The 11,176-nt window shown below is 43.9% G+C and overlaps 1 protein-coding gene and 1 long non-coding RNA gene across 2 annotated transcripts in view; both read right to left on the bottom strand.

The window, feature by feature from the left end:
* Positions 1-983: 983 nt before the first annotated feature.
* LOC134460011 (uncharacterized) lies at positions 984-2,238 on the bottom strand. The gene is made up of 2 exons (XR_010036945.1): positions 2,155-2,238; positions 984-1,898 (listed from the first exon to the last, which is right to left on the bottom strand). It is a non-coding gene; the product is annotated as an uncharacterized LOC134460011 (long non-coding RNA).
* An 8,053-nt stretch (positions 2,239-10,291) lies between these two features.
* The window catches only part of tspeara (thrombospondin-type laminin G domain and EAR repeats a), a 31,522-nt gene continuing 30,637 nt past the window's right edge, over positions 10,292-11,176 (bottom strand). The window contains exons 11-12 of the mRNA XM_063212498.1: positions 10,940-11,041; positions 10,292-10,587 (exon numbers count right to left, since the gene is read on the bottom strand). Of these exons, the coding sequence (XP_063068568.1) occupies positions 10,434-10,587; positions 10,940-11,041 (256 nt within the window). The 3' untranslated portion in view covers positions 10,292-10,433. The remainder of the gene's footprint in view (positions 10,588-10,939; positions 11,042-11,176) is intronic.

The following is an 11,176-nucleotide window of genomic DNA, read 5'->3' as shown; positions in this document are numbered from 1 at the left end:
GTCCCCACGATCTCAATTTCTTTCAAATAAGTTGGCTTAAGGAAATGCATTGAGGACTGGACGGGCTGCGCTGCATTGCCTTTCAAGGGCAGGAAATCCAGATTTTAGAAAATAAAGGTCCTGTTAAATATTTCTTGCAGCTAGTTTACTGAACAATCTGATCCCCAGGTAGATGAGTTTATCAGTGAAATCACCTGTGTTAAGAGCACAGGCAGATCAAGTGGGCGGAACTTCCTAAATTGTTGATTTGAAGCAGGTGTTTTGACTCACTATGTTTGTCACAGACTTGTGTGTGTGTGGGGGGAGGTGTTCTAATTGTAACATTCTTTTTAATTGCAATTTTGTATTATGAGGCATAGACCAGGTTGTGGTACACATTTGTTGCTTGCCTAAACTTCAGGCTCAGGTGCAGGGAGGCTTGTGAATTTGAAGTCCAGGTAAGGAATCTGGCACATTAGGATACTTGATCTGTGTTCCTCATACTAGAACAGGGAAACCTAGTGACAGTCAATGCGATTTGGAGTATTAGCCTGAGGCTCCACTGGGTATAAAGTTTTGTTGCAGCCGTAGCATCTGTGAGGTATCTGTGCTGGTGTAAGCTGGACAAGTACATTGGTGCCAAATGAGGCTGGACAGGCAAAAACTAATGAAAACATTGTTCATTGTCTTTAGTCCATTTTTGCCTTTTTGATCATATGTTGTAACATTCTACAATTGGGGACCTGTAGCTAGCACCAATGGACAAGGTATACAGACGTGACTTGGTTTTAGACTGCTGTTTGATAAGCGCTAGTGTAATGTTGACTGATTTGATAGTCAGGTTTGTTTGGCTGGCCGAGTACCTGATTTACGGTAAGTTTGAGCAAAATTTTTGTATTGGTCCCATGTAGTGGTTTTGGGACTTGTTTTTCTGCTTTTCACCATCTTGGTTTGGGAGATGTTAGAGCCTTGAGAAATTAAGCACAATCGGTCACACAAAAAAGGGGTTGAAAATAATTTAATTCAAACAATATGAAGATTAGAACCATTACAAAAATGTTAACGCAAACATCTTTGATTTTTAAAAAATAGTGCTGGCGGAAAGAAACCTGGTGACTGCTCTTTGATACAGTTCCTGTGCAGTGCCTGTGTCTTAGTCCCAGTCTGTGTGAGAAAATGGCTGAAGTTGATCAAAGTTCCTAGAGTAGAGTTCGTTGTCATTTATTAATCCCGAGGGGAATGAAGATGTCCAGAATACACAGACAATGCACTGACATACATTTAGCCAAAGCGCACGCACAAACACACAAGAAAAAAGGTCAAGTATCCATTGAAAAGAAAGGAAATGGGGGATCACAAGTTACTCAATGCTCACTATGGTTGGCCACGCCCCACCTCTGTATGCACACAGACACTCACAGCTCTCAGTAAACAGACCTATTGCTCGTGGTATGTAAAAAGAGATTCTTGTATTGCTGTATTGAAGAGTCGCTCAGTGCAGTAATTGTCCTAGCTAGTGCAGACAAGTTGTTCCTAATGGTCATCCTATATTTGAACCTCCATAGACTGGTGCTCAAAGCTGTGCCCTCGCTGGCGGGACACATAAGGCTTGACTGACCACCGTCTGCAATGGCCATCATAAGCTTATAGCTCAAGACACTTTGCACAGGTTGTTGAATGGTGTTTGCTCCTGGAACAAGGCACACACCAGGACTCCTTTCAGCGCTCCAAGTAACAGGGACAAAAGTTTCTCATCCAGCTGGACGTCCTTCGCTCCGCTCGTGGTCAAGCAGGAAGTACGGAGTGCAAACGCCGCCCTCCACCAGGAGAGGTGGAGCCTCCCCAACTCATCTTCAAACTCCAGCCACTTATACAAATGGTCACTCTCTGCAGCTCCTCACCCACGGAGAACAAAAATCCTAGGGGAAAAAAATAAGGATCCACTGAGGTAATCACTGCAGGCCAACAACATCTCCACACACCGACTCTGGCATCCCACAATGCTACCACCAAATGTAGTGTAGCTATGACACCAGTGGAAAAGTGCCATCAATGACACCATAAAATAAAGGGTTAAAAGCAAAGTATACATTCAATTAGCTAAGTTACAAATTTAGAATTGTAGAATGTTAATTCCAAATAGAGAATACAAATGTGTGAAAAGTGAGGTCTTACTTAAACACCACCAAACACTGGAATCAGCAGGGGCAACCACACTTCAGTGCAGCAGGACAGAAAGGAAGCACCTCCCTACACTGGGACTTAAATATGTCAGGTGCTCAGCCAATCAACCAATCACAGGGCTCTGCCCATTAGGCCCCACTAATCAGGATGACAGCCAATTAAGGTACCTAATTATCTCACTCCATTTTCAGGGGAAATGAGCAACTCACATTACAAATCAGTCAGCGCTTTATACAAACAATAGTACAGCTAAACATTCCCCATTAGCACCTAGTCTACTGCCTAAAGCTATTAGCAAAGGAAAATCATACAAACATACCTGGGAAATGAATACATGTGAGGTGGGGTTCACACCATTACAGCAGCACTCAGTGTATTGTTTTATCTACCTGTGGCTGTGAAACCAGAGCTACCTGCAGAATATTTCTGTTAGATATAGGATTTACCTTTACAGGTGCATGGTTTGATTGTTTCACCAGCCTGTGGGTTAACTGTGCACAAGTGACCACAACTGAATGAAATAACCTAGCTCTGCATTTTAGTAAGTGGGGAAGGTTTTGTACGGGCCTTGGGGAAGTTGGAGGGGTTTTTGTTGAATTTTGTAGAGTTTAATGTGCGCAAATGTGCATACTTCTACTTGGCTTAAGCACTATATGTTGTTGCTTTTCGTATGGAACAACACATTTGATTTACACCACAGTTCATATATGCTGACATCGCATCACATGAGCTTACACAGACAGTTTTCATTCAAAGCAAGAAGAAAAACGAAGAAAAGATCATATAGGCTGGAGGGTCGGCGATAGGTATAGGCAGACAAGGTGGTCGCCTAGGGCACCAAATGTCTTGGGGGCGCCAGCAGGGCCGCTGACAGCTTTGGCCAGGCCCAGGACAAAGCCATCTGAAAGGACCCCCAATCCAATTCATATAATGTAATGAGGACCCAATTCTGGGCCTCTCCTTTCCCTGGGCCCAAGGTTCAGTTGTCCCCCACCCCCCATCACCTTCCCTGGGTGCCAGTAACACCTCAACCTTACACAGAAGTGGAATGCCAAGTGAAATAAAGCACTCTTTTGAAAACACATTGGATTTGGCCTCTCGCTTACTTGTAAGAGGAGCTTCAGAATGTGGATTTCAAAACTCTAGTTTTATCATATTCCATTTAGGGATATGATAAAAAACACAAAAAAACACAACTTTGCTTTGACAATGATTGTTCATGGGCAGTATATAATCTAAATAGGTCAGCTTGGCTCAATCAGATGCCAATTTCTAATTCCACAAAAAAGAAATACAGTGCTCGCCTAGGGCACCAAATTGACTTGAACCGGCCCTGCCTAATAGCATGAATAATACTAGAAATGCACCCAGAGTGTGCAGACCTCCGCCAAGGAAGTTAAGTTTGTTTTTAGACACATACAGTGGGATATTTGTGTCATTTATGCAGGTTTATACACACCATTAGTGTGTTCAGAGAATTAAACAGTCAAGTTGTAACTAGATTATATCTGTATTTTTTATAATTACCATGTCCTTGATTAACTGTGGTCTGTTTTGTTCACCTGTGTGATTGTGGTATTGGCAAAGTGCTACATGCTATATTGTGAACTTACTATGCACTGTCCTATAAATGCACTTATTGAAGGTCAGAAGTTGCTGGTCACATTGTTATAAACAGTTTTGATGATTGGCAGCATGCCCTTATTACCATTTAAAATTTCACAGCTATTTCATATCACACTTTAAAGACTAAGTGGAATTATACCAATTGTATCAGCCTAATCCAGCCTTGTGCTTACTACAAGATAAAAATCAACCTGCTTTGAAAACTTGTGATCACACGCTAGTAGAACTGTAGGCCTATATGATTAGTGAAGGGAATGATTTTGACCAACCAAACTGAAACAACCACAGACAACCGTATGGTTAATCCTGTTTTTTTTGTTTTTTTTTGCCTACGATGGTATGCATTATTCTCATGGGCCACTGGTTGGCCTTAGCGCTGTCGGCTGAAGCGTGAAGCGGCATTTCCTAATTCTAGGAAAATCACTATCACCGTTGTTATTCAGTCTAGGCATTGCTGTCGCTCTTTGTGGTCCATCTCGCAACTGGGGTTAAATTGAGTGAAGTGTAATGCATTTGACCATTGTGAACGTGCACAGCCACAAATTCCATATTGTTTTGGCGATGGTAGCCTACCTAATTAATTCGACATTATTAGGTGCGATCGAGATGTGTTAACGCATGCATGCGCATTTAGACAGCAATGCACCCTGGATGGAAAATGCTGCATGACGGTTAGATTTCCTGTCAAACTTCGAAATTTCGTCGACGTTGCGTTGACGAGGTGACATGTCACATGGTGTAAAACTATCGCGGGATGAATGCGGCTGCAGTCAGATCTTGCAACCTCTGCAGTTGCTTATCCCCTTCAACGCTCGTCGGCGCTCGTCGGCGGACTGCCTCCGAGGTCACGCGTCCATGAACTGGTTGGTCAACAACTCACTCACGTGTGTATATGGGTCTTGTCTCACACCTCTACACAAGTTTGCGCAGGTCCCCACTTCAGCTCCTCCTCACTGCCTGTCCCCCCACTCCTCACACGTGGTGTGTTAGTAGAGCAAACCGGTGCGAGCTCATCGTCTCGTTCATATTTGCGGCCGACTTTAAATGCGCTGTATTTAATAACACCCACATCGTGACAACAAGTTCTCGCTGACGTCCGTTGCGCAACGTCGACGCTCGCAATGAAGTCGTATGGGCTTATTGTCAACCGAAATGATCTGCGGTGGTCACTGTCTCACAGCAGTGCACTTCCACTTCACACATATTTTAGGCAGGCAGCGGTAATTCATTTCACAGGACTGTTTGTTAACTTCAACGAGGGTGTAGCCAAAAGGGTGCCTGCTGATGAGCACATGTTTAGGTTGATAGCTTTGGAGCTGGCGTCAAAGGAGACAGTCATTTTCCTTATTGCTTTGGCGGCACACCCGATTGGAATATTCGCCGGTGCTCGGCCATTATGCAGACTGTCGGGCTTTCTGATCCTGGTCCATCTCGCAAACAACTTGGGGTTAACTTTAAATGTAGCGAAGGGGATGTAATGAATTTTACCAGCATTGTGAACGTACCGTCATAAATTATTTTGGCAACGGTAGCCTAATTAATTCGACAGCATTGCGAACCTCAGTCACAGTCCACAACAGCATTGTGAACTTACACAATCACATTCCATATTTTTGACAACGTACTTAATTCGACAGCATTGTGAACCTAAACGATCTGCGGGGGTGGTCACTGTCCATCTCGCAACAGCAATGATAACATATGGGCCAACACAATCACAAATTCCATAGGCCTATTTTTGGCAGCGGTGGTAATTAATTTGACAGGATTGTTTCCTGCATGCGGATGAACAACTTTTTAGGTGAAATCAAATGCACTTTGTGTTGGAGCTGGCGCGGCAAAGGAGACTCTCTCCCTGTTCCTTATTGTTGCTCAGAAAGGCGCAGGCACGCCGGTGCTCAGTAGCCAGGCTGCGCCCTCCTAGTGACGCAACACCTTCGGCGGCAAGTCTATGATAATCAGGCAAGGTGCTCAGTGCTCACCGTGCGCACCTTGTGGCAGGCAGTGAAATAGCAGCGCACGAACGAACGAACAAACACAGACACCCAGGCGATCACATAACCTCCTTGGCGGAGGTAATAATGCAATGCTATGCAAAGGGATGAGTTTTAAATTGGAGCCTGCAATCCCGCAGAGTGAAAGCGCACTGACTTCCACTAGTCTAACAGCTGAACATCTCCACCCAGAGGCCATACAGAAAACTGCAGGTCGACGACACAACCAATTAGTGAAACCGAAGCAGAGTCTTGAGGAATAATGATCCTACTAGCAGCAATTGGCTGAAAGGTTCTAGTGGTGGACCCGTTGCATTTGGGGGCCTTGTACATCAATATTAGCTTAAGTGTTTAATACAATACTGATCAGATGCTGAGCAGACAAGGCAGAGGGTGAAATACGTGGAAAAGGGAGTTCAGATACGTAATGTTGGGTCCTCACAATGGGAGCGTACCCATGTTCCCCTTCCCCGGGTCCTATATTCCTCGGGTCCTATGTTCCCCTGTCTTTGTATGGGACCAGAGACCATTTTTCTTTAAAAAAAAAGGGTTCTATGTTCCCCGCATTGTATTCAAATTGTGTCCTTCCCAAAACCATCCCTAAACCTAACCTCAGTAATGCAATGTTTCTGATCAAAACTATCCCTAAATCTAACCTGGCAGAGGTGCAACAACAACCTGCGCTTTGCCATGCGGCAGCAGTCTACTTGGAAGCAGCAGGGAACAGAACGGTCCTAAGTTCCCCGCATTGTATGTTTCCGACTTTTCAAATTGTGCCCTTGCCAAAACCATCCCTAAACCTAACCTGTCAGTAACCCTTTTTTAAAAAAAAGGGTCCTAAGTTCCCAGGTTGCGGGGAACATAGGACCCTAGGAAGTAGGAACATAGGACCCGGGGAACATAGGGATGACCCCCTCACAATTGGCTATATATGAGAACTTAGATTGAGTTTACTCACTTTCATCTCTGTCTCCTTATATTTCTCTCTGTGTTCTCTCACCTTGAAAAACATACATACACAGAAACTCACAAACAGTACGAAGATAATATGAGGGTGAACATGAGCTATGCTTTTCCCCCATATTTCTATAGACCTGGGTCCAGAGGACCTGAACACCTAGCCTATGTAACAAAATCCCAAACACAGGGGGTAAGCTTAGCTGTGGTCTAATGGTTAAGGAGATGTGCTTTAGATCAGTAGGTTGCAGGTTCAAATCCTAACCTTCCACACAATGGCTGAAGTGCCCTTTCTAGACACCTAACGCCACACTGCTCCAGGGACTTTATGTCTCTTTGGATAAAAGTGTCAGATAAGTGTAATATAATAGCCTGATAAACCAGCCTAAATATATTGTCCAGCAGGTGGCGCTGGTTTACCAGGCTAGTAATATAATGTAATGCAATGTAATCTAGCATCCATATTACCCTGCTAGGCCCATGACTAATAGTAACAATTTGAGGCTTTGATTTTATTAAAACTAGGTGGTTGCTGGAGGTTCAGTTGAGCTTTACTGCCATCTAGAGGGCTTTTAGAGTAGTGGCTGAAACCACCCATGCGGCTGACTTACAGTACATTGCCCAAGGGGTAGATTAAATTCTTTTATGTTCCTAAAACTACCTCTATTGAAACACTTACATGGGATTTAAGTTGGGATTTAAGTTGGGGGTTCCTAACAAATCAAACGGCCCAAGAACAGAGACCAGACGATTCATAGCCTGGTTCACTGAGACGCATATGGGTTTATTCTCATTTGAAACACTGACATAGGGCCTACTTGTCAATTTCTCTTGTTCAATTTCTTCTAGAGTGGCAACATAGGGGGCTCTGAACAACTCTTCACTGACTTTAAACTAAGATGATTCATTATGAATAATGAGAACGGTACACAAAGTTATCTGGTGGAAGTCTTGGACAATGTTTCTCCAAAGCCAGAAATGGAGAGCCATGGGAATTGAAAGTAAGGAAAGCCATGTGAATGGCCTTTGTGAAAGAAAAAAATGTAGTTTGTTGAAAAAATGTTTTTGAAAGGCATGGGTGAAGGATGGTAAGAATGGTAACAGCCAAACAGGTCCATATAACTAAAAGAACATAGCTGCTGAAGTACAGCTTCAATCGACATGGTTCCTTCAGTGTATACTTTGCAAACTGCAAAATGCATTTTGGGAAATTATACTGTGGTCAGATGAGACTGAGCTGAGTTATTTGACAGTAACAACGGGAGGTGTGCATGGCAAAAATGCACACTAAACTCTCTGAGGGTCAGTCACAAAGTTAAAGCTGTGCCAAGTTTGATGATTCCAGCAGGACATTGATTGCACTGCACTGATCAAAATTCAACAAGGAGTTAATGCAAAAGAACAAGTACAATGTCTTGAAACGACCATACCAATGTTGAGATCTTACCATCATTGAAAATGTGAATAAATCCAATGTGTCGATGTGTCAGTGCGCAGCCATATTTTTTCCCAGCCTACAGAGCTGAAAGGGATTGTGGAACTTTAAATCTTTCACAGTCAAGCTGAGGCGGCACTAAAAGGGAAAAGGAGAGATTGGAGTCCACAGGAAAAAATGACACACACAACCTCATTTCAATGCAAGCCTTTTAAACTTAACACAAATTATTATTATTTTTTATTTACAGTCATATTCATAAATTACAGGCATGGAATAAAGGACATAAAAGCATTTGATAAATAGGCCTTGTATCCAATCCTGAGAAGACATAGGCTGGCTCACAAAAAGTAGTTAATGATCCTGTTTTTTATACACCTCTTCAAAAAATGCAACAAATAACAATGATTTATGCAAATGAGACTTAATGTGACCTCCAATAGTTAAGAAAAGGCAGCATTATGTTACAGTTAACTTGTCTGCGACCCCCCTGTTGTATCTCCGCGACGGCCATGGGGGTCCCGACCCCCTGTTTGGGAACAAATGGGCTAGCCAGTTGCATGGCCCAATTAGGCCTGTCAGTGCTCAGAGGTGTAATAGCATAATCAACACTCTTCACAAGACAGATCAGCTTCACTCAACAAAAACCTCATTTAAAGCCATAATGTATTAGTTAGGCCTACAGGCATCAAAAGAGGGAAGCAGAAAGAATACAGGTAAACTGGCATTGATTCAGGTGCATCATTCAAACTGTCTTTTTTGGCACACCTGTGCAGCCAGTCAGAGTTGTAGTTCCCACTGTGAACCATAGGTGGCATCAATGTCCTCCTGTGGGCATTTGTCAGTCATTCCGATGCATGTACAGTATACTGTAGGCCCATGGAAACAGGGGGCTTAGAACTGGGTCCTCATTATATTGTATGTATTGGGTGGGGGACCCTTTCAAATGACGCTGTCCTGAACCCGGTAAAGGCTGTCAGTGGCCCTGGCTACATGCATACTGTAGTCCGATGCGTCTCCATTCATATCAGTATGAGGCTGAAGAAGAGAATATAGCCTATGCACGGTCCCGTCGCTTTTCCGTCTTCTTCGGCCTTCCTTCGGCCGTGAGTCCCTGCAAGTGGCTATTAGGCTGGCACTTCACTGTTATTGTTTACCATTCAAACTAATACATCCCACCTAACTGCCACTTGTGGCAGAAGCATCTTTCAGTTTATATTCAGGTGCTGGTCACATGTATTCAGGTATTATTTCATCCGTTGATGTGTAAACACGACGTGGATAAAAAATAAAAACTCCATTGTGGCACGTTTTAGCCCCCTAAATGGGATATGATAAAACTAGAGTTTTGAAATGCACATTCTGAAGCTCCACTTACAAGTAAACGAGAGGCCAAATCCAATGTGTTTTCAAAAATATCCATATATGTAAACATCTCCTTAGATACAGAGTACATGTCCCCCAGATCAATGAAGGGGTAAGATTCCCTGCTAAAGGGCACTTCAGTCATAGATAGTGTACTGTAGTGTCCCATTTTGACTTGATTGTCTCGCTGCTCAATGATCTGACACTGAATGAAGGATGCCATTGCTTACAAGAAAAAAGCTCACTGGAGTTCCAAATGCCCATGAGGTCTTCCCATTACCCTAACTCCCATCCTCCCTTGTTTATTTCAATATCTCGCAAAAGCACAATTCAAAGGTCCTTCTCCCATTTACAGACAGGATGTTGAATGGGGAAGTCCCCCAAACGTTGTGGCTGTAGGCCGACAGCAGGGAAACTGTATTGTTTTCTCCATGGAGGTGGAGCATCAGCGAAGCCAGAGGCCACTACCACAGGTCAGGGATGAGAGTTAGGTCAGGTAGAAATGGCAGCCCTAGACATGGATGTGGATCGTTTGACCCTGTGACCTTTTGTATCCCAGGTCAACTTCTTAACCATTATAAGGGGACAGGGGCCCCATTCCCTGTAGTCATGTAGTCCACTTGGGGTTCAGTCAAACTTGAGCTTTCAGACTGGAGGGATTGTGTGTGTGTGTGCGTGTGCGTGTGCGTGTGCGCGTGCGTGTGAGTGTGCGTGCCAACATGGTAGACAAAAAGGTCACTTGTATCGGGACAGAGGGGGCCCAGACTTGGGTCCTCTTTACATTGCCTGTGTTGGGTGAGGGGGCCCTATCAGATGACTTTGTCCTGGGCCTAGCCAAAGCTGTCCGCAGCCCTGTGTGTGTGTGTGTGTGTGTGCGTGCGTGCGTGCGTCCTCTAGTTGGTCTTGAGCTTGAAGACTTTGGAGAGCGGCTGCTTGGCGCTGGAGTAGATGAGGAAGGCCCCCTCTGAGGAGGAGAAGAACTCCCAGTCGCTGCAGCCTATAGTGGGGAGCCGATGCACCGGGATGAAGCCCTCGTAGCCCTGCCACCTGGGGGTACACAAACAAACAAACAGGTAAACAAATCGTCAGAAGTGTCAAAAGTAAAAGTGAATTCATGGTATAAGTAGGCCTACAAATCTAGCACATGACATTACACAGCTGTTACGCCATTTACTCCATTGTACCTAAAAATCTAACAAGAACCAACCACAAATTTGATCCAACCAGCACAGTCAGTTCATCTTTTTTCCCTTTACCTTTACTTTGACTTTTGCAACCTGTGTTAGTAAATCCCCCACACCTACTGTATATGACACTGTTTAGTGGGTCACCTACCGGTATATGACACTGTTTAGTGGGTCACCTACCTGTATATGACACTGTTTAGTGGGTCACCTACCTGTATATGACACTGTTTAGTGAATAGGTGGCTCCGTCATATGAGTTGGCCACCACCAGGAACTTGTCATCTCCTACAGTGAAGAACTCCCAGTCTACTGCACTGAAGAAGGCAAAAAAAGATCATTCCAATGTTAGTATTGAAACAAAGATAAAAAGATAGTAGTGAAAAAGATAATACTGATGCTAATATCAAAGATGCCTAATTGCAAAGTAAGAACTACCATGTCCTACTGAT

Source organism: Engraulis encrasicolus, chromosome 12 (assembly GCF_034702125.1).
Source record: "Engraulis encrasicolus isolate BLACKSEA-1 chromosome 12, IST_EnEncr_1.0, whole genome shotgun sequence".
In the NCBI taxonomy this organism is placed as follows: Eukaryota; Metazoa; Chordata; class Actinopteri; order Clupeiformes; family Engraulidae; genus Engraulis; species Engraulis encrasicolus.
The sequence above is the reverse complement of the archived record's forward strand: the minus strand, read 5'-3'. Positions and strand labels throughout refer to the sequence as shown.